Raw genomic sequence first — 24,024 nt, 5'->3', positions numbered from 1 at the left:
GATATTTAAAATAACCCTTACATACTGTTCAGGGTCTAATTTGACCCATTTTTACATGTTGCATCTCATCTTTTTTTTTACTGTCATCTTTTTTTGGTTGTCATGTTTTTTATTTGTCTTTAAAGCACAAACAGTGGCACCTTTAATCTCATTAAAAGAAGGACAAAAGGAAGGGAGGAAGGAAGGAAGGAAAGGAGGAAGGGAGGAAAAAAGGACAGAAGGAATGAAGGAAGGAAGGAAGGAAAGGAGGAAGGAGGGAGGGAGGAAAAAAGGACAGAAGGAAGGAAGGAAGGAAGGAAGGAAAGAAGGGAGGGAGGGAAAGAAGGTAGGATGAAAGAAGGAAAGGAGGAAAGAAGGGAGGAAGAAGGATGGAAAGAAGGAAGGAGGGAGGGAGGGAGGGAGGAAGGAAGGGAGGGAGGAAGGATGGAAGGAGAGGAGGAAAGAAGGGTGGAAGGAAGGAAAGGAGGAAAGAGGGATGGAGGGAGGGAAGAAGGGAGGAAGGGAGGAAGGAAGGAAGGAAGGAAGGAAGGAAGGAAGGAAGGAAGAGTAAAAACAGATGGGGTCAATTTGACCCGGGAGGACGACAGGAAGGTTAAAGCACTTTACATTTTAATCTTTCATTTTTCCACTCTATGTCCTTTTAATGATTTTAAAACCTCTGCACAGTAATGTATCTCCAGCTTTAAGAGACATACTGCTAATATTAATATCACACACTGTATAATAAAGATAAACATGTTTAGTCTTTCAGATAAATACCAATAACATCCATATTAATGAAGGTAGGGGGAACAGATGGCAGCCTCATCTCATCTGGGTGGGTTTCTAAGTGGGAGGAAGTGTTTGTTCTGATTTATAGGAACCATGTTTAGATGCAGTCGCCAGTCTTCTAGTTCAGTGTTTAGTGTTTGACTGCTTTTATACCAAAGTAGGAAACAGTTTGTCTCAGAGTAAAATAAAAGTGAGAGAGGTTCTTTTTAAGCTTTTACCCTTTAATGGGCAAATAATTATATTTGGTAACTTCTGTAAATATCCCAAAATATCCTTCCTTCCTTCTTTCCTTCCTTCCTTTCCTTCCTTCTTTCTTCCCTTCCTTCTTTCTTCCCTTCCTCTTTTCATTTCTCCCTCCCTCATTCCTTATTTCCTCCATCCTTCTTTCCTTTCCTTCCTTCCATCTGTCCTTCCTCCCTCCCTCCTTTTCTCCTCCCTTCCTTTCCTTACTTCCATATGTTCTTCCTCCCTCCCTCCTTCTCTCCTACCTTCTTTCCTTCCTCCATCCCCTTTCCTTCATTCCTTCTTTCTTCCCTTCCTCCCTCCCTCCTTCTCTCTTTCCTCCCCCTACCTTCCTTCCTTTCCTTCCTTCCATCTGTCCTTCCTCCCTCCCTCCTTTTCTCCTCCCTTCCTTCTTTCCTTCCTCCGTCCTTCCTTCCTTCCTTCCTTCCTTCCTTTCCTTACTTCCATCTGTTCTTCCTCCCTCCCTCCTTCTCTCCTCCCTTCTTTCCTTCCTCCATCCCCCTTTCTTCTTCCTTCATTCTTTCTTTCTTCCCTTCCTCCCTCCTTCTCTCTTTCTTCCTCCCCCTACCTCCTCCCTCCTTTCTTTCCTCCCCCTACCTTCCTTCCTTTCTTCCTTCCCCCCCTTCCCTCCCTCCCTTCCTTCCTTTCAATGAGTGTCCTATAAAGGGTTAACTTTGGAGAATAAGTAGAAGCAGATATTTAATGGATAAACAGCAGCTTGGAAGTATTAGTTGGTGTTTGATGATCTTTAACAAACCTTTTCTCTGATCTCCAGCGCTCTTTTGCACAGCGGCTCTGCTTCCTTATACTTCCCTCTCTTCCCGTACAGGACAGCCAGGTTATTGAGGGTGGCGGCGACCTGATGACAAAAAAAACAAAAAAAAACACAAAAACATTTATTATTATTTTATATCAAATCAGCTTAACTCATCTTCACCCATGTGTGCAGAGTAGAGTGAGTGTGACTCCCTCACAGCAGCAGCACCGTGCCATTGATCTAGTGAACTAGTAATTGGAAAAAAAAAAAAAAGAGAGAGAGAGAGAAACGTGCAGAGACAGGAAATGATTATGGTGTGCGGTAATTTGATCCCAATCAGCTGTGTGATGAATTTTCAGCTCCTGCAGTCAAGAAGAAGGAGGAGGAGGAGGTGGGGGGGGGTAAGAGAGGCGCCTGGAGGTCACCTCTGATCTCTGATTCAGAACAGGGTCTGGTGGCCATGTGGATGGAGTGGGAGGAAAAAGGAAAGGAGGAAGGGTGGAGTGAGTGGAGGAGAGGAGGAGGAGGAGAGGAGGAGGAGAGGAGGAGAGGAGAGGAAGGGAGGGGGGCTAATTCAGGAAGATGAGAGGCGGAGAGAAGTGAAAGATGGAAATATGAGAAAGAGAAGAGGGGGATGAAATTGAGGAGGAGTTTCTTACTACTTTTCCATAACTTTATTCTTTCATTTTAAGTGAAGTGTTTAACAAATAACGAATCTAACAACTATATTTTGTTTAAATAGCTTCCACATTTTCCCCAACAGGAGAGGCCATACTTCCACTTTCCCAGTTTTCCATAGCCAGGAGGAGTCATCACACTACAGCCGACGCCTTCATCAGCCTCCTAACCGGCAACGTGCCAAATGTTCACTCTAATTATCTACAACACACAATATACTGTATGTGTGTTTCTAGATGCACATCCAGCCTGTAGACTGAAGAGCAGAAGCTTTAAACCTGATTTAGGAACTGATCCCATCCCATAAATCTGGAACAGACTCCAATTTATAAACTGGTTTTTAACACTGAACATTTTTCATAAAGGAGAAAAAGAGAGAGAGGGGAAAAAAGACAAAGAAGTGGATTTAAAATTAATAAAAAGGTGAAAAACTAAACAATCAGGAGACCGTGCATCATTATTAAAACAACCAACTACAATGTGCTCAAAACTACGATTTCCTGTGAATAACAAATCACTGAGTAATCACTTCCTGGTGGAAAAGAAGGATCATGGGCCCGGTGGGAGGAGGAGAGGATGGAGAGGTGGAGGATGAGTGGAGGAGGAGGGCTAACCTCAGCTTCACATAGTGGAGAGTGATGGAGGTCCAGACAGTGGAGACACAGGCCTGCACAGGTTAACACAGTTAGTGGACCTGCTGCGTGTTTACTGACAGACAGACGTTAAAGGATGCGAGGACAGACCCAGGGAGGGAAGTTATTTATTACATCTACTGAGTTCACTCTGATCGTCCTGAACTGGAAACACAGACTTCTCTAAATATATGAAGGTGTTTGGAGGTTGGTAGAATAAAAATAGACAGCACTCGAGCCTTTAGGTTGTCATAAAAGTAAAATAAAACTTTATATCAGCAGCTTTGGTTTACTTCTTAGCTGACAAGATCTTAAAGCTGCATCTTAAAATGGCAAAATGCTCCTTTTTTTATCCAAATACCTGAAAATTCAAATTATTATGTGGTTGATTCATTAAGTTTTTTTGATATAGTTTTAGGGATGGCGAGATGAGCAATTCAAAAATATGTTTAAATAGATTTAAAAGCAGCATCAGGTTTGTTAAAATGTTCATTTAGTGTTTTTGTTGGTTTTATATCATTTGAAATGACATTTGCACCATTTTTTACCAAAAGTAAGACTGAATGCTCCTGAAAATGTCAAATGAATGATTGCATGTGTGTGTGTGTGTGTGAGAGAGAGAGAGAGAGAGAGAGAGAGAGAGAGAGAGAGAGAGAGAGAGAGAGAGAGTGTGTGTGTGTATGTGTGTGAGAGAGAGAGAGAGAGAGGGAGGGAGGTGAGAGAGAGAGAGAGAGGTGAGAGAGAAAGAGAGAGTGAATGAGTGTGTGAGTGTGTGTGTGTGAGTGAGTGAGTGAGTGAGTGTGTGAGTGAGTGAGAGAGAGAGAGAGAGTGTGTGAGTGAGTGTGTGTGTGTGTCTGAGAGGGAGTTGTGTAAAATATGTTTCAGATGTATTGATCCTCTATGTGGGCGGGGGGGGGGGGGGGGGGGACTGGGACACTGCAGCAGCCAAACATAGATAAAGAGTAAAGGGTAATGATGACCACGTGAGAATAAAGATAATAAAGTGATGGTAGATGTCTGAGTCTTCTTTTCTTTTGTCCATTTCCTGTCTCAGATTAAAGTGTTTATCACAGAATAGCCAGGAATCCATCTTTAGTCTGACATTTTGGGGAATAGGCTTATTTGCATTCTTGCTGAGAGTCTGATGAGAAGATCAATATCAGTCTCAGTCTCACGTCTGGTAAATATGAAGCTACGGCTAATAGCCTGTTAGCTTAGCTTAAAAAAAGACTGAAAACAGGAGGAAGCTTCTCACCCAGCATCGCCCAAAATCTGCCTACAGACACCATTTACATGACTCCACACACAGAACTACTAGTTAATAAACTAACTAAATATAAGTTGTTAATTACTGATCTTCTCACCCATCTCTCAGTAAGAAAGCAAATATAAACATTTCCTAAAATACTGAACTATTACTTTAATGTGGCTTTACAGGATGGATGAAGTTGTTAAAAAAGTCTTTCTAGCAATAAATATGTATGTAATTTATTTTACTTATTTATTTTTTGTCTACTTAGTTACTGTTGTCTTTCCTTTTCCTCTTAACCCTTTGTTAACTTTGTTATTAAGTACTTTTTGTGGGAATAAGTGGTATTGTTCTTGAATAATTGAAAACTTGAAAATAAAGTATTCCAAAAAAAAAAAAAAGTCTTTCTACATATTTTTCTGCACATTGCTGCAAAAAAACTGGAGAAAATTCAACCTTTGGAAACCTGAGAAACTGGATTTGAACACTTTTGATCCTAATTTTAGCAATTTTCTGTCTAACTGTCAAATTCAAGAGAAACAAAGCTGGTGGGTTAAGTAAGTTTGAGACACTCACAGCTGGATGGTCCCGGCCCAGAGTCTTCTCCCTGATGGCCAGAGCATCATTCAGCAGGTTGGCCGCCTCCTTATATTTGTTCTGATCCCTGTTCAGACACACAGAGATCAAACAGAGTCAGACAAGAAAAACACTGAATATAAAATATGTGAATTATTTCCAGCGGCAGCAGCAGCTCGTTATTTCAAGGTGACATAGCTGAAATATTTTTAACTGGAGTTCCCACAGTTAGCGCTGCAGGCCTCTGAAAACAAGTCGAGCCACTCTTCATTCCCTCGGAGTCACCGAACCAAAAACCTGAGCGGACTATTCATGAGCTAAGATTTGTGGAAGTGAAAAAGAAAAAAAGAAAAACCCACCCTGTTAAATACTTGTCCAGCCTTTGTGTGTCAGGCTTTTGTTCTGGGGGACTCAGACTGGGACATTAACACCAGTCCAGCTCAGTTACTGTACTATAAATCTCTGCCTGTGACTGTGATGTTTGCTCCATGTTCCTCTTCTGACACTGAAAAGGCTTCCCAGAGATCATTGGGAGCTCCTATAGAGCACAGGGGTGTCATGCGGCCCGTGGGCCAGATCCAGCCTGCCGAGGGGTCTAATCCGGCCCACTTTCCTTCATGTGTTCTTTTCCTTCCTACCTACCTTCCTTTATCTTTTCTTTGTTCCTTCCTTCCTTTCATCTGTCCTTCCTACCTTCCTATTTTCCTTTCTTTGTTCCTTCCTTCCTTTCTTCCTTCCATCTGTCCTTCCTTCCTTTCTTCCTTCCATCTGTCCTTCCTCCCTTTCTTCCTTCCGTCTTTCCTTCCATCTGTCATTCCTACCTTTCTTCCTTCCATCTTTCCTTCCATCTGTCCTTCCTTCCATCTGTCCTTCCTCGCTTTCTTCCTTCTGTCCTTCCATCCACCTGTCCTTCCTGCCTTTCTTCCTTCTGTACTTCCTTCCATCTGTCCTTCCTCCCTTTCTTCCTTCTGTACTTCCTTCCATCTGTCTTTCCTACCTTTCTTCCTTCTGCACTTTCTTCCTTTCATCTGTCCTTCCTCCCTTTCTTTGTTCCTTCCTTCCTTTCTTTCTTCCATCTGTCCGTCCTCCCTTTCTTCCTTCTGTCCTTCCATCCATCTGTTTTTCCTACCTTTCTTCCTTCTGCACTTCCTCCCTTTCTTCTTTCCTTCCTTCTGTCCTTCCATCCATCTGTCCTTCCTCCCTTTCTTCCTTCTGTACTTCCTTCCATCTGTCCTTCCTCCATTTCTTCCTTTTCTTTCCTTCCTTTCTTCCCTCCTTCCTTTTGCCTGTCTTTCCTTCCTTCCCTTCTTATTTCCTTCCTTCTTTCCCTCCATCTTTTTAATGATCCGGCCCACATGAGATCAGATTGGTCTGTATGTGGCCCTTGAATGAAAATGAGTTTGACCCCCCCCTCTTATAGAGGCTGTGAGGCTTTGTGGGTGGTTACTGAAGGTTTTAAGGTACATGCCACCACGTTGTGAGGGTGACCAACGCAGCACCAACGCAGCACATGCTAAACCATTTATCTCTGCTAAATAAGTTTTAATAGCATTCCTTTCATAGTTATCTATCCCGTTAACACTTTCCCAGCATTCATTAACACTTCTCTAATCCATTCTGAGATCCTGGGAAGGCTTGTAAAATAAAGATTTACAAGCCTGTGAAGACTTTAGTTTCCCTGCAGCTACTGGTGCAGTAATAAACGCTCCACACTGATGTCCTATATGTACTGCATGCCTCCATACTGACATAAATATATGCATTGATTCTGAAAAACACATTAGGGCTGGAGGAAGCTAAAACCAGAAGGAAGCAACATATTGGATTTCATCAATCTTGACATATTGAACCCTGTTTAATCAATGTGTGACTAGTATTTAGTTTACAGCATGTTTACATTATACTTTAAGTTAAAAGGAGAAGCTCTGTCCTCTCAAAATAGTTATTTATATGGAGTTTTTGTTACTGTGCCTGTAGTCGGGCTTTAATGATGAACTGATTAATTGTTTGTATTGTCTATAAAATGTCAAAAAGTGATTAAAAACTGTCCATTAACTTATGAGTTACCTGGGTAACATCTTCAAATATGTAGTTTTGTCTGACCAACGGTCCAAAACCAAAAGAGATTCAGTTTATCTATCAATCAATCAATCAATCAATCAATCAATCTTTATTTGTATAGCGCCAAATCACAACAAAGTTATCTCAAGGCACTTCACACATAGAGCAGGTTCTAAACCCAACTCTTAAAAATCTCTTAAAATGAAATAAAACGAGGAAAAGCAGAAAATCCTCATATCTAAAAAGCTGGAAACATGTGGGTGATTCTTGCTTGAAAAAGATCACTGTCTGGCATGTGAGGCCAGGAGATACGCGTCTGGATGTGTCAATAAGCGTCTGTATCACAACACTGGAGAGACGTTCGGAAATGACATCATCCAGATCAGAGGTTAGCAGGTCAACCTACAGACCCCGGATGTTGATAACATGCCACCACGGGCTCGGAGGGGAATAGCACTAACGTATCATAACTAAATACTGGTGAAATGAACTAGTTTCACAGCAGATAATGTGTTATATAGAGGCTGAGCTTCGGTGCCACGTGTACTCGCATTATACGGATATACGCGGCGCAACACTGGAGCTAATTTAGTCCAAACAACTCCAAATGACACCAAAGTTGTCTGGGCGAGTAAATGATCGTATTTTATGCTAGAAATAAAGTCCAGGTAAAAAACTTTAATTATCCTTTAATTGATCATAAAAAAAACTATTGATGTCTATTTTTCTTTCGATAGACTAGTCATTTCAGCTCTAGCTTGTCAATAAGATAATTTCTTCAGCAACATAAACACCTACGTATCATCTTTCTTGCCTTGCCTGGAAACCCTCAGGACCCCCTTTCTCATCGTCTCATGGATACTAACCTGTAAACGAGGGCGAGGATGTTGAGCATGGTGGCTACGTCCGGGTGGTCGTGTCCGGAGGTCTTCTCCAGATCCTCCAGAGCCTGTTTGCAGAGGGGCACAGCCACCTCGTACCTGCCCTGGGAGGCGTACTGGATCACCAGGTTGTGGAGGGTCCTCAGACGGGCCGGGATCTCATAACCTCCCTGCTGAGCGGCGGCTGCTGCAGCGCTGCCGTGAGCCGGCTGGACTGGAGAGAAGAGAGAGAAGAGTAGATATAAGGATATGGGTTTATTTATATCTTCTTTTCTTTATTGTATTGATATTTTGGTCAGACATTATTACAATTACATGAATAATAGTTACATTGTCTTTTTTTTTCCCAAACAGAAAGACAAATAATAATAATAATGCTAATAAAATAAAATAGAATAAAACAAATAAAATAAAAAGGAGTTTGCAGTCCAGCTATTTTTTAATATCTTCTGACCATTTCATTGGGAACGTTGATATCATGTCTTTGTTTTGGCTATATTTATGTACACTGGACTAGATGACTGCTCTGTAATGTACTTTTTATATTTCAATCTTTTTTATATCAAACTACAATATGTTATTCTTTGTTAATGTTTCTATTAATCATTTGCTCTACAAAATAAAATCAAAATACTGTCACACACTTTTGAAAAATCCCAAAATCATGATTTTAATACCTAACCCTTAATTTACTATCACAGTTACACACATCGCACACTTTTTTATTTTATTTATTTTATTTCATTTGCTATTTTGCTATTTTATTATGTATAGTTTGTTCTTTATATTCTGATATTATATGTTGTTATTGTCACTGTGTGTAAAGCTGCTGCTGCTGCACTGTAATTTCCCAGCTTGGGATCAATAAAGTCTATCTATCTATCTATCTATCTATCTACCTACCTACCTACCTATCTATCCATCTATCTATCCATCTATCACAAAGAAAGGCTCATGACTGAATGGTTGGAATTAGGAAACGTTGGCATTTTGATGAATGAAAATGACCCGTTTAAAATGACTCTCATCGATGTTTCTCACTTATTTGCTCCTTCCTTATTGACTCAGCTTCATTTAATATTGATACTGACAGATAATAAAACATGTCCCTGCTTGTTAAAGACATGCATGTGATTTATTGTAATGTTTAAATGAGTCAACCCAAGTCTGTCAAATAACATCTCTTCTGTTTTCTCCTCCCAGATGAGTCTCAACAGTAACCACAACAAACAAACACTAGCTAGCGGTTAGCTTTATGCCCTAAATACACGATTATTCACACATACACAATGTCCTCATTCTGTCTCAATGCACAGTGATAATGCTAGCTCCTTATGAGCTGCGTTTAACGGGGTCAGGGGGGACGGGACAGGAATGTCTCTCATGACGAGCCATATGTGCGTCTTGTATGTCCTCCTCTATGTTGGTGTGTGTGTGTGTGTGTGTGTGTGTGTGTGTGTGTCAGGTCGTGTGGATGCATGTGAGCGAGCGAGAGGTCAGGGAAACCACCTGATTGGGTTTCTTATTAAAAGGCAGGCATGTCTATATTTACTCTGAAGGAGAGCTGTTGGGAGTTTGGAGCGGGAGACTCCCACAGCAGAAATAACACCGACCCGGCAGAGAAGAGTCCACATAGAGCAGAGGTGTCAAACTCATTTTCATTCAAGGGCCACATACACACCAATCTGATCTCATGTGGGCCGGACCATTAAAAAGATGGAAGGAAAGAAGGAAGGAAGGAAGGAAGGAAATAAGAAGGGAAGGAAGGAAAGAGAGGCAAAAGGAAGGAAATAAGAAGGGAAGGAAGGAAAGAGAGGCAAAAGGAAGGAGGGAAGAAAGGTAGGAGGGACAGATGGAAGGAAGGACAGAAGGAAGAAAGGGAAGAAGGACAGATGGAAGGAAGGACAGAAGGAAGAAAGGTAGGAAGGATAGATGGGAGGAAGGACAGAAGGAAGAAAGCACAGAAGGAAGAAAGGGAGGAAGGACAAATGGAAGGAAGGACAGAAGGAAGAAAGGGAAGAAGGACAGATGGAAGGAAGGACAGAAGGAAGAAATGGAAGAAGGACAGATGGAAGGAAGAAAGGAAGGTAGGAACAAAGAAAGGATAAAAGGAAGGTAGGAAGGACAGATGGAAGGAAGAAAAAGAACACAGGAAGGAAAGTGGGCCGGATTGCACCCCTTGGCGGGCCGGTTCTGGCCCACGGGCCGCATGTTTGACACCCCGGCATTAGTGGGAGTTGTGGTGTTGAACAGTTTATATTGTCTGCTGCTGTTTTTATCTGCTATGCAAAGACAACAAAGGCAGTGAATCACTATATTACTGACTTCCTTTTTTACCGAGGAGTACAGAGAGGACTGATAGAGAGTTCCAGAGTCTTCACTGAACCCTTAAACAGACAACGTGCACCAGGAGATACAGACTCTTTAACCTTCCTGTCATCCTCCCGGGTCCTTCCTCTATCCTTCCTTCCTTCCCTCATCTGTCCTTCCTTCCTTCCTTCCTTCCTTCATCTGTCCTTTCTTTCTTCCTTCCTTCCTTCCTTCATCTGTCCTTCCTTCCTTCCTTCCTTAGATCTAAATTCAGCTGTTAGGGTTAATGTTCCCTCCTTCTGTCCTTTCTTCCTTCCTTCATCTGTCCTTCCTTTCTTTCTTCCTTCCTTCCTTCCTTCCTCCCTCCCTCCCTTCTTCCCTCCTTTCCTTCCTACCTTCCTTCCTCCCTCCTTTCCTTCCTACCTTCCTTCTTCCCTCCTTTCCTTCCTTCCTTCCTTCTTTCCTTCCTTCCTCCTTCCTTCCTTTCCTTCCTTCTTCCCTCCTCCCTCCCTCCCTCCTTCCTTTCCTTCCTTCTTCCTCCCTTCCTTCCCTTCCTCCCTCCTTTCCTTCCTTCCTTCCTCCCTCCTTTCCTTTCTTTGTTCCTTCCTTCCTTACTTACTTACTTTAGGTGCAAATGACATAACTAGTAAGGCCTGTTTAAGGGTTAAGAGACTTCCTTTGTATATTTTTTTTAACAGAGGTCTGACAGAGAGCTTCAATCACCTCCAGCTCAATATGAGTAAAACCAGTAGAATCATTGTGTGGTGGACCGCCAGAGGAAGAGGATAACTTCCCCTGTCCTGGTTATCATCCACAGAGAGGAAGTGACTCATATACTGTACGGACTGTCATTCAGATAAAATGAGACACAGTTTAAAGACCATTGACTGGAGAACTGGATGGCAGAAGATAATTCATTTAATATCTAAAATGAATAAATTAAGTTCGATTGACAAGGTGCAGGTGGGTTTTTATGGTTATATTGCAGGTAAACAGTCTCATGAAAGCATTTAAAAGGGAAATTTGACCAATTTTATGAATCAAAATCAGTTTAAGAGTCTTGTTTGATCTATAAAAAGCCACAAAATGACATTATTTAAAGCAGGGGTGTCAAACATGCGGCCCGTGGGCCAGAACCGGCCCGCTGAAGGGGTGCAGTCCGGCCCACTTTCCTTCCTGTGTTCTTTTCCTTCCTTCCTTCTGTCCTTCCTCCCTTTCTTCCTTCCATCCTTCCTTCCTTCCTTCTGTCCTTCTTTCCTTTCTTCCTTCTGTCCTTCTTCCCTTTCTTCCTTCTGTCTTTCCTTCCATCTGTCCTTCCTCCCTTTCTTCCTTCTGTCCTTCTTCCCTTTCTTCCTTCTGTCCTTCCTTCCTTTCTTCCTTCTGTCCTTCCTTCCTTCCTTCCTTCTGTCCTTCCTTCCTTTTGTCCTTCCTTCCTTTCTTCAATCTGTCCTTCCTTCCTTTCTTCAATCTGTCCTTCCTTCCTTTCTTCTCTCTGTCCTTCCTCCCTTTCTTCCTTCTGTCCTTCCTTCCTTTCTTCTCTCTGTCCTTCCTTCCTTTCTTCTCTCTGTCCTTCCTTCCTTCCTTCTGTCCTTCCTCCCTTTCTTCTTTCCTTTTTTCTTTCCTTACATCTGTCTTTCCTTCTTCCCTCCTTCCTTTTGCCTCTCTTTCCTTCCTTCCCTTCTTATTCCCTTCCTTTCTTCCTTCTTCACTTCCATCTTTTTAATGATCCGGCCCACATTAGATCAGATTGGTCTGTATGTGACCTTTGAATGAAAATGAGTTTGACACCTCTGATTTAAAGTGTCAGAGCTTCAGCTGACTCTCATTTTCACCATTTCTAGTTTAAAAACAGTCTCTTCTAAGTCTTTAAGGAGGTGGTGGTTAAATCTCTGGGATAGCCCTTTAATAAATACTACAGCTTCAACTGAAATCACAGCTAATTAGTGTTGATTCATGAAGAGAAACACGGGGAGGTTTAATCTTTACGAGCTCATTCAGTCGCTCACTGAGGATAACAGACTTAGTCAAATGACTGAAATGTAAATATTTGTACAGAGGGGGAAAAAAGAAATCTCTGTACCTAAGCCTCAGGCCAGTTTAAAAAAAAAGGAGACAGCGCTGTCATCTCCATTATCTTCCTCCTTCCACCATTATCGTCTTCCTGCTGACAGCAATTTACCCAAAAACTCCACGAGCTTTTCAGCCAGTCTGACGGCTAAGCTTGAGAAAGAAAGACATCTAATCTAGTCCACGTCCTTCTCATGCATGTAGACACACACACACACACACAGACACACACACACACACACACACACACACACACACACAGAGTCAGGCAGCTCTGTTTCACACTGAGAGGATTAATGACAGAGGAAGCTTCATTCAATGAGCTTCATCTCAGAGCAGCGGAGCACATCCCATCTTCTCTTTCTGTACACACTTTACTCCCAGTTTCTTTTCTTACTGTCTCTCTTTACATCCTTGCTGTATGTATACATGTGAGGTACTTGTAATATACTCGAGTATTTCAATTCGATGCTACTTTATACTTCTACTCCACTACATTTATTTGACAGCTTTACTGATTAGATGATTTGACACAATGGACAATATAACTATATAAGCTTTTAAAATGGTTAAAGATGAAACAAGTGGTTGTTAACAGCTCCACTTCCTCTAAAATTATCACATGCTTTTATTTCAATAAATGTTCAAATGATCCAATATTTCAGCAAAAATCAAAGATTAGAGATCCAAAAACTTTTTCTGTATCAGAACTTTGTTTTTTCTTCTTTCCCATTAATCATCTCACCAGCCCTCACATTTATCTGCTGACCCTTTGGAGGGCCCCACCCCTAGGTCGGGAACCACTGGACTAAACTAGCTAACTGTATATAAAGTAGTATAAACTAGCTAACTGTATATAAAGTAGTGTAAACTAGCTAACTGTATATAAAGTAGAGTAAACTAGCTAACTGTATATAAAGTAGTATAAACTAGCTAACTGTATATAAAGTAGTATAAACTAGCTAACTGTATATAAAGTAGTGTAAACTAGCTAACTGTATATAAAGTAGTGTAAACTAGCTAACTGTATATAAAGTAGTATAAACTAGCTAACCGTATATAAAGTAGTATAAACTAGCTAACTGTATATAAAGTAGTGTAAACTAGCTAACTGTATATAAAGTAGTATAAACTAGCTAACTGTATATAAAGTAGTATAAACTAGCTAACTGTATATAAAGTAGTATAAACTAGCTAACCGTATATAAAGTAGTATAAACTAGCTAACTGTATATAAAGTAGTGTAAACTAGCTAACTGTATATAAAGTAGCATAAACTAGCTAACTGTATATAAAGTAGTATAAACTAGCTAACTGTATATAAAGTAGTATAAACTAGCTAACTGTATATAAAGTAGTATAAACTAGCTAACCGTATATAAAGTAGTATAAACTAGCTAACCGTATATAAAGTAGTATAAACTAGCTAACTGTATATAAAGTAGTATAAACTAGCTAACTGTATATAAAGTAGTACTACATCACTCATAATACTGCAGTACTTTTACTGTAATACTGCATACTACATCACTCATAATACTGCAGTACTGTTACTGTAATACTGCATACTACATCACTATAATACTGCAGTACTTTAACTTAAATTGGATTTTTCATGCAGTACTTTTACTTGTAATGGAGTATTTTTACCTAAGTAAGAATCTGAATACTTCTTCAACACTGCTCAGTAATTACAAACATGAAATCAATGAATAACTGGTTAAAACTCTTCCTCTCTAACCTTCAGACTAACACTCATCTGGTTATGTTTCAGTTGTTGGTTGTGTATATTTAGTAATCATTAAATGTAGCGGCTTGGTTGTATTTAGTGTAAGCAGTAATGAGGATGTGAGAAGGGAAGAGTGTGCAGTGTTAGCAGGAGTCTGTGAGTCTAACAATAAATCATGTTTCATGGCTGCTGCTGCTGCTGCTGCTGAATAATTAATGTATTACTGTTTACGCTCTGTTTTATTTTCTTTGACATCAAAATGAATTTTTAAAATTGTGTTCATCTCAAACTTCACTTATAATCATAAACAGTTCATTTTTCCCAAACTGCTGCTGATTTGTTAACAAGAATATTGAGAAGTGTGTTTACTAGAAACAGATATAATGGCTTTATCTTTTAGAGGTGAAGTGAAAAGCAGATTAATAAATCAACAGAAATGAATTAATTATAAAAGTAAAGCTGAGTCTGTTTCAATCTTTTAAAAGAAGATGATTTTCTGGTTTTCTCTGTTTTATATTATTCTAAATGAACTATTTTAGGGGTTTGGTAGTATGGTAGTAGGGTTGGGTGATGTCCAGGAAATGGCCGATCGACAATGTTGAAAGCAATACATCGCGATGGCCGATGGCATCGACCGGGGGGGGGGTTACGTACTTTATTATTTTTTCACTTTGCTTCATGTTTAATACACGTTGTTATTGTCAGACTCGTTCATAGGAGAGAACGGGAGAGTTCGCTCAGTAGGTTTTAATTCAAAGTTTTCCAATACCAGATGTACAATGACAGGTACCAACGAGGTAGATCACTCCAGTAAAAGTAAGACTTAGTTTAATGACTTAGAAGTCGTTAGTTTATATAATGCAGGGTTGTTTGGCTGTCAGGCATCGGACCATCGGACCAACCCTAATTTGAAGACGTCACTTTAAGCTTTGACACCTAAACTATTATTCAAGAATGATTTTTGTATTCTGAAAATAATCATTAGTTGCAGCTCCAGATACAACACAGATAAATAACTTTGCAAAAAAATGGTATAATGTTATTTTCTTAATTATTATCCTTTATTTGAGATAATAAAGGATAATGTTCTGCTGCATGTATGCTGTTAAACTCTTTCCTGTCTCTAGTCATAATTCATTCATGAGAAGCTTCTTCTAACACTGCTGGAGGAAAATGCAGAAAGAGAAAATGTAAGAGAGCCAGATTTTAATTTAAAAACATGAGAACATTTATTCCTATAACAGCAGATTTATTTTATCCCCTTAAACAACAACCTGCTGCTCTGCTTCCTCTGAACTACAACCTGCAGTGAAACGAGAATTTAGGTCAAAACATGAAGAAGAAGAAGAAGAAGAAGAAGAAGAAGAAGAAGAAGAAGAAGAAGTCTGGTTTAAAACTTAAAATTACACCCACAAATATGTGTGTGTGTGTGTGTGTGTGTGTGTGTGTGTGTGTGTGTGTGTGTGTGTGTGTGTGTGTGAGAGAGAGAGGAACTATTAGCGGCCACATTCTGGGACCCAGACAAAAACAGTGGAAAAGTTGGTTTCCTGAAGAGCAGAAACACAACGAGGACAAACTGCTGCCTGAGGAGGAACATCGGGTTTAAAATGTTCTCCGACTGAGAGGAAACACTCATGACTCTACTCTCCTTTTTAACCCTCCTGTCGTCCTCCCGGGTCAAATTGACCCCGTCCGTTTTGACTGTTCCTTCTTTCCTCCCTTCCTTCCTAACTTTCTTCTTTCCTTCTTTCCTTCCTCCTTCTCTCCTTTCCTTCCGTACCTCCTTCTCTCTTTCTTTTCTCCCTCCCTCCTTTCCTTCCTCCCTTTCTTTTGTCTTTCCTTCCCTCCTACCTTTCCTTGCTTCTTTCCTTGTCTTCTTTTCCTTTCTTGCTTTCCTTCCTTCCTTCCTTTCCTTCTACCTTTCCTTCCTTATCCTTTTTCCTCCCTTCCTTCCTTCCTTCTTTCCTTCCTCCTTTTCCTTCTTTGTTTCCTTCCCTTCCTTCCTTCCGTCCTTCCTTCCTTCCTTGCTTCTTTCCTTGTCCTCATTTCTTTCCTTCCTTCCTTTTGTCTTTCCTTCCCTCCTACCTTTCCTTCCTAATCCCTTATCTTTCCTTCCTTCCTTCCTTTTGTCTTTCCTTCCCAATCCCTTTTCCTTCCTTCCTTCCTTCCTTTCTTTCCTTCTTATCACTTTTCCCTTCTTTCCTTCCTTGTTTCCTTCCTCCCTTCCAAACTTTTTTATTTGTCCGGCCCACATGAGATCAGATTTGGCTGTAAATGAGTTTGACACCCCTGCATTATATCAAGTTATATAAAGACTAAAATAAAGATAAGACGTAAAGACTTCATCTAATATAAAGTTTAAACATTTATTACGTCAGGTCAAATTTGTTCTGCAAGCTAAATTTACATTATGACTGAATCTCCTGCTGCTGAAATTTAAACAGTGTGACAAAGTAAAGAAGCAACAGAGGAGAGGAGGAGGGGAGGAGAGGAGGGGGAGAGGAGGATGGGAGGAGAGGAGGAGAGGAGGAGGAGGAGGAGAAGAGGAGAGGAGGAGAGGAGGAAAGGAGGAGGAGGGGAGGAGAAGAGGAGAAGAGGAGAGGAGGAGAGGAGGAGGAGAGGAGGAGAGGAAGAGAGGAAGAGAGGAGGAGAGGAGGAGAAGAGGAGAGGAGGAGAGGAGGAGGAGGAGAAGAGGAGGAGAGGAGGAGGAGGGGAGGAGAAGAGGAGAGGAGGAGGAAGAGAGGAGGAGAGGAGGAGGAGGAGAAGAGGAGAGGAGGAGAGGAAGAAAGGAGGAGAGGAGGAGGGGAGGAGAGGAGGAGCGGAAGAGAGGAGGAGAGGAAGAGAGGAGGAGAGGAGGAGAGGAGGAGAGGAAGAGAGGAGGAGGAGGAGAAGAGGAGAGAAGGAGAAGAGGAGAGGAGGAGAGGAGGAGAGGAGGAGAAGAGGAGAGGAGGAGGGGAGGAGGGGAGGAGAGGAGGGGGAGAGGAGGAGGAGAGGGGGAGAGGAGGACACAAAGCTGCAGTCTGGCTCAGACTTTGATCTGCAGCAGTTACAACGTCCAACAGTGTGTCAGCAAATTTAAACTGGCTGATAAACTGCAGCTGAGAGCCAAATGGGAATCACCTTAGTGTGTCTGAGCCAAGCTGGGTGGGTTTTATGGGAAATAGGTCTGTCACAATAACTATGGACTCATCATATAATACTGTAATAATGAGCATCATCATGTCTATATATGGACTGATCGTATAATACTGTAATAATGAGCATCATCATGTCTATATATGGACTGATCGTATAATACTGTTATAATGAGCATCATCATGTCTATAGTAGGGCTGCTCGATTATGGAAAAAATCATAATCGCGATTATTAAAATGATTTTTTTAAACTTTAGAAACATGCTGCTTTTCTTGGACATTTCTCATCTATTCGGCTTAATTAATAAAACTTCCTGGTTTTTAATAATTAGTCAGTAAACTCAGCATCGTCTGACGCAGGCTGGATACTCTGCACTTTTCTCTCTTTTGACTGTTCCTTCGTTCTTTCTTTCCTTCCTTTCTTCCTCTTTCTTGAATTTTTCCTTCGTTCTTCCCCTCCTTCCCTCTTTCTTTGCTCTCTCCTCCTTCCATATTTCTTTCCTCGCTTCCTTCCATCCTTGCTCCCTACCTTTTCCTCCTCATTTCCTTCCTTCCTCCCTTCTTACTACTAACCCTTCTTTCCTTCATTCCTTCCTTCCCTCTATTCCTTTCTTCCTTCCTTCTATTCCTTCCTTCCTCCCTTCCTTCTCTCCTTACTTTCCTTTCCTCCATTTCCTCCCTTCTTTCCTCCCTCCTGTCCTTCCTTCCTTCATCTCTTCCTCCTTTCTTTCCTTCCTTCCTCTTTTCCTCCTTTCCTTCCTCCCACCTTCCCTCCCTCCCTCCCTCCTTTCCTTCCCTCCCTCCTTCTTCCCTTCCTGCCTTGCATCCTCCTTTCCTCCCACCCTCCTTTCCTTCCATCCTTACTCCCTTCCTTCCTTCATTCCTTCCTCCCTCCCTCCTTACTCCCTCCATCCCTTCCTTCCTTCTTTCCTGCCTCCCTCCTGTCCTTCCTTGACCTGAGGACAACAGGAGGGTTAATACATGTTTGATTAACCCTTAACGGAGCAGTGTATTATATTTATGTATGTTAAAAATCACATTCACAATCACCATGTATGATCCAGAACGGGTCAAATTTGTATCTTTGCTTATATAAAACTGTTCCTGCACCAAGCTGAGACACATTAGCTGCTTTCTCAGAGACAAACAGGTCGAAGCTTGTTAGATGTAGAAGATAAGTGTTCTTTCTCTTTCTTTTCTTTTTTCCTGCCACCAGACTAAAAACGTAAGCTCATGTCACAACAGTAGTGTGGTCATCATTTCACCTGACAGCAGCCACACAGGAAGAACACACAGTGGAAATCATGGAGCTGTAAAACACCCATCTAGAGGGAAACGTCCCCCCCTCCCCCTCCGTCTGCCCCCCCCTCCCCTCCTCCCTCCCCCCACCAGGCTGAACCAGGTCCTGACTGATGGCTCCTAACAGCCGACACGTCTTTACTGTCTGGGGCTGCTGAGTTATTGAAAGACCCTCACCATCAAACACTGTGAGGGGTCGGGGGTGGGAGCAAAGAAAAATAGTGCAGTGCATGTGTGGGAGAGTTGAAAGAGATGAAAAAAAGGATAAAGATTTAAAAAGGATGTTGAAAGGTGACGAATGGCAGGAAGAAAACTCAGCAGCAGAAGTTAGATGATGTATTCTGACTGTGACGCCCACTGACTCGACTTTAGTATATTAGACGAGTTTCACTGGTGCAAAGATCGAAGGAGGTATCACTCTTAAAGCTCTGACCTTTTCTTAAATGACTGCTAACATCAGAAGAAAATAAATAAATACATGTACGCACAATATTAATAAAGCAGAGGTGTGAAGAGTTCATAGAGATTTGATTAAAGATTTCCTTCAGTCATGTAATGAGACTTTTAAAAATACTCTGCTTGGAGCTATAACATGTGTTTGATATAGTTTTACCACAAAGAAAAGAATAATTACTACATTTAAATATACATATTAATATTTAATCTGCATATGAAAATAGGAAGTACAGCTTTCTTTTAAATATGCAACAGTATATTTTAATATTAGTATAAATGACAGATGAAAATGTATTAATTTAATCTGGCTTTTATTTAGTGTTTTAACTTATTTTTACTAAATGTACTAAAATTATTAATTTATATTTTATTTTGTATTAATTTTATTTATGAATGTATAATTATTGATATCTATTTATACTTATAAATAATTGTATTATTAATATTATAATTAATTTATAATGTAATATTTATTTATGCATTTAGAATTATTATTATTATTTATTATTAGTAGTATTAGTATTATTAAGTGCCAATAAAATAAAAAATAAAAAATTAAATTAAAATTAAAAAAAATTAAAAATAAAAAATAAAAAATAAAAAATAAATAAAAATAAAAATAAAAATAAAAATAAAAATAAAAATAAAAATAAAAATAAAAATAAAAAATAAAAATGATACATGTGGTATTATGGCTGTATCCTAACCCATAATTACAGAAAGAAATTATTCAGTATATAAAATTTAAATAAGTATCTTTTAGAATTTATAATTCTATATATTTTTTAGAGATAAACTCTTTTATAGGGGCAGAAACCTTTATGGACTAAGTCTGGACCTTCTTCAGGTTTGAACCCACATTAAACAAACAGCAGCCCTGCTTTATAATCTAACCCCTCAGTCTGGGACACTTACTGCCTGGAGGCTGGTCGTCCTGGTCATCTGGGAAGAGATCATCCAGAGTCTCTTTACTGCAGTCTGAGTCCTTCTCCTCCTGATAGCACAGAGAGAGAGGGGGGGTAAGAGAGGAGGAGGAGGAGAACACAGAGGCAGACAGAGAGGGGGGGGGGGGGGGGGGGTGGGTAAGAGAGGAGGAGAGGAGGACAGAGAGAGAGAGAGAGAGAGAGAGAGAGAGAGAGGGGGGGAGGGGTAAGAGAGGAGGAGGAGGGGGGAGAGGAGGAGAGGAGGACACAGAGAGAGAGGGGGGGGTGGGTAAGAGGAGGAGGAGAAGAGGACAGAGACAGACAGAGAGAGAGGGGGGGCGGGTAAGAGAGGAGGAGGAGGAGGGGGGAGAGGAGGAGAGGAGGACACAGAGAGAGAGAGAGAGAGGGAGGGGTAAGAGAGGAGGAGGGGGGGGGAGGAGGAGAGGAGGACACAGAGAGAGAGGGGGGGTGGGTAAGAGAGGAGGAGGAGGAGGGAGAGGAGGAGAGGAGGACACAGAGAGAGAGAGAGAGAGAGAGGGAGGGGTAAGAGAGGAGGATGAGGGGGGAGAGGAGGAGAGGAGGACACAGAGAGAGAGAGAGAGAGAGAGAGAGAGAGGGAGGGGTAAGAGAGGAGGAGGAGGGGGGAGAGGATGAGAGGAGGACACAGAGAGAGAGAGGGGGGGTAAGAGAGGAGGAGGGAGAGGAGGAGAAGAGGACACAGAGACAGACAGAGAGAAAGGGGGGGTGGGTAAGAGAGGAGGAGGAGGGGGGAGAGGAGGAGAGGAGGACACAGAGAGAGAAAGAGAGAGAGAGAGAGGGAGGGGTAAGAGAGGAGGAGGAGGGGGGAGAGGAGGAGAGGAGGACACAGAGAGAGAAAGAGAGAGCGAGAGAGGGAGGGGTAAGAGAGGAGGAGGAGGAGGACACAGAGAGAGAGAGAGAGAGAGAGAGAGAGAGAGGGAGGGGTAAGAGAGGAGGAGGAGGAGGACACAGAGAGAGAGAGAGAGAGAGAGAGAGAGAGAGAGGGAGGGGTAAGAGAGGAGGAGGAGGAGGGAGAGGAGGAGAGGAGGACACAGAGACAGACAGAGGACAAAAACAAAAAGGAAATGATTGAATGTTTTTTGTTAATGAATTCAGTATCTTGTGCTGATGCTGTGGTTCTGATGCTGGCGTGTTTCAGAGTGATTAAAATGCAGGAGATCGGTTCCACTGATAACTTTCAGACGTCTGAGCTGCTGATGAGGTGTTGGAGGAGGACGTCACTTGAGGAGCTAAACAAGCAGAGAAATGGGTGGTGGGGGGGAAGACAGGAAATAAACCTCTCTCAGTGGTATGAAGGCTCTTCCTCAGGCGGCTATGGCAGCTACATATTAAAGACGGCTGAGAGTAAAAAAAGGAAAAAGCACTCTGCTGGTTTAACGTAGAGCAAATAGAGCAGCGAGAGCATCGAGAGCATCGAGAGCTCGAGAAGATACTTGACACAAATAATTACACTGAAAACTTGATGAAGCTGAACTGCAGTCAAAATCTATTAACTACAACTCCAGCTGGGTTACATTTTTCCTTTTTTTTTTTTTTTTTAATTTAACTAATGGGTGATTTGGATCCAGGATTTTTTAATTTTTTAATTTTTTTTTAATGTTTAATTACATGAGGCCAGCATTACAGCCAATTTTAAATAATTGCTGCACTTCTTGAATAAACACATAAACTGGGATAGTCAGTATATCTCCTGATTGTAGGGTGAGTGATATAGAGTGATATATAAGGTTGTCATTTGGAGATTACTTTGTTAAATTATTTGAGTTGAGTTACGGCAACTCTCCACCTCTGTTTCTCTCTGTCTGCTGCACACAGAGGACTCAGCTCCGTCCCTGCTGAGAGGGTTGGAGAGGAGCAGCTAACGTTAGCCTCTGCTGCAGTTAGCTGTCATTAATTAGCATGGACCCCAGGAAGAGTAGCTGTTGCCTAGGTAACAGCTAATGGGGGGGGGTCCAAATAAACTAAACTAAACTAAATGAATGGTCGCTGCTCTCAGAGAGTCTGTTCTGCTGCTACTTTCTTCTTTCTTCCTTCCTTCCTTCCTTGTTTCTTCCCTTCCTCCCTCCCTCCTTCTCTCTTTCTTTCCTCCCCCCTATCTTCCTTCCTTCCTTCTTTCCTCCGTCCTTCCCTTCCTTCCATCCTTCCTTCCTCCCTCCCTTCCTTTCAATGAGTGTCCTATAAAGGGTTAAAAGCACACAGCAGCTTTATACTGCTCTGCTTGGTTCAGTGTAAGAAAGCAAAGTCTTAATGAGAGATCTTTATGGCTATGATGATGATGATGATGATGATGATGATGATGATGATGATGATGTCTTTATTAAAGAGCCTTCTTTATGTTTCCCCTCGGTGCCTTCAGCCCTCAGTGAACCAGTACGAACCATAATTACAGTCTATTATATTATCATTATATCAATAGTGTTAAATGATCTTCAAATGACAATAATATCTTTTATCGCAATTATTTCTGAGACAATATATCATCCACAGCAGCAGTTATCATTCATGACTCTTAACCATTACTGAAGAAAGTCTTTTATGAATGGCAACAAGGTTTTTCATTTATCTCCTGTTCCTTCTTTTCTATTGAATCTCACTTTGAATAAAGCTTAGGGCTCTTACAGCTCTTAGCTTATGCTGCTATAGGCTTAGACTGCTGGGGGACTCCCATGATGCACTGAGCTCCTCTCTCCTCCTCTCTCCCTCTCTCTCTCTATCCATCCATCTATATCCATTAACATTCATGTACTATTAATGCATTCAATAAGCTAAACTTCTTCTCCGGAGGTGTCTGTGCTTTCTGGTCTCACAGGTAATCTGGGACTGTAGACGTCCAGATGACAGATTCCAGTCCCGGACCTTCAATGTGCTTCTCTCCTCTCCTTCCTCTCTCTCCTCCTCTCTCTCCTCTCTACTCCTCTTCCTCTCTCTCCTCTCCTTCCTCTCTCTCCTCCTCTTCCTCTCTCTCCTCCTCTCCCTCCTCTCTCTCCTCTCCTTCCTCCTCCTCCTCTCCTCTATCCTTCCTCTCCCTCCTCTCCTTCCTCTCTCCTCTCCTTCCTCTCTCTCCTCTCCTTCCTCTATCCTTCCTTTCTCTCTTCTCCTTCCTCTCTTTCCTCTCCTTCCTCTCCCTCCTCTATCCTTCATCTCTCTCCTCTATCCTTCATCTCTCTCCTCTATCCTTCCTCTCTCTCTTCTCATCCCCAACCGGTCGAGGCAGATGTTCTCCCACTCTGAGTCTGGTTCTGAGGGTTCTTCCTGTTAAAAGGGAGTTTTTTCTCTCCACTGTGTCTCATGTGGGAATGTTGGGTCTCTTTAAAGTTAAAACCTGAAGAGTTCGGTTTAGAACCTGCTCTATGTGGAAAGAGCCTTGAGATAACTCTGTTGTGATTTGGCGCTATACAAATAAAGATTGATTGAATGACTTCAACCATAAGATGTTTGTTGAAATATGAAGTGTTGACACCAGACTCTAAAGAAAGACCCGAGGACTCACAGAGGGGGAAAGGTCCTCGTCGTACTTCTTCAGCTGGTTCATGAACTCCAGATGTTTCTTCTCTTCCTCCAGCTGAGCCACGCTCTGTTCACTCTTCTGCAGTTTCTGCTGCGTGCCGGCCAGCTCGTCCCTCAGCCACTGGTTCTCCTGGCACAGCCGGCGTACCTGAGCCCGCAGCTTCTGCTTCTCTGACTCCACCGTGCTCAGGTGGCCCGACAGCGCCATCATCACCTGGACCAGGAGGAATAATAAAGTGAGTTAGGAGCCAGTTCAGAAATATAGATCATATCACAGTCAGTTTAGGATAAAATCATAATCTCAAACTATTACCCTTGATACATTATTTAAGAACAAATACAGATACTATCATCTATATTTTACTACAGGGGTGTCAAACTCATTTTCGTTCAAGGGCCACATACAGCCAAATTTGATTTCATATGGGCCGGACCAATAAAAAGATGGAAGGAAGGAAGGAAGGAAGGAAGGAAAAGAGATTAGGAAGGAAGGAAGGAAGGAAGGAAGGAAGGAAGGAAGGAAGGAAGGAAGGAAGGAAGGAAGGAAAAGGGATTAGGAAAGGAAGGATGGATGGAAAAGGCATTAGGAAGGAAAGGAAGAAAGGAAAAGAAGACAAGGAAGGAAGGAAGGAGAGAAGGAAAGACAAACGGAAGGAAGGAAAGGGGATTAGGAAGGGAAGAAAGGACGGAGGGAAGGAAACAAAGAAGGAA

General features: G+C 41.7%; 1 protein-coding gene across 1 annotated transcript in view; it reads right to left on the bottom strand.

The window, feature by feature from the left end:
- The window catches only part of klc1a (kinesin light chain 1a), a 58,329-nt gene that overhangs the window by 13,990 nt on the left and 20,315 nt on the right, over nt 1–24,024 (bottom strand). The window contains exons 3-7 of the mRNA XM_053336216.1: nt 23,297–23,527; nt 19,760–19,838; nt 7,834–8,062; nt 4,907–4,994; nt 1,772–1,873 (exon numbers count right to left, since the gene is read on the bottom strand). Of these exons, the coding sequence (XP_053192191.1) occupies nt 1,772–1,873; nt 4,907–4,994; nt 7,834–8,062; nt 19,760–19,838; nt 23,297–23,527 (729 nt within the window). The remainder of the gene's footprint in view (nt 1–1,771; nt 1,874–4,906; nt 4,995–7,833; nt 8,063–19,759; nt 19,839–23,296; nt 23,528–24,024) is intronic.

The sequence above is a fragment of the Scomber japonicus genome, chromosome 16 (assembly GCF_027409825.1).
Source record: "Scomber japonicus isolate fScoJap1 chromosome 16, fScoJap1.pri, whole genome shotgun sequence".
Taxonomy (NCBI): domain Eukaryota; kingdom Metazoa; phylum Chordata; class Actinopteri; order Scombriformes; family Scombridae; genus Scomber; species Scomber japonicus.
Note: the sequence above shows the minus strand (reverse complement) of the source record. Positions and strands in the feature narration are given on the sequence as shown.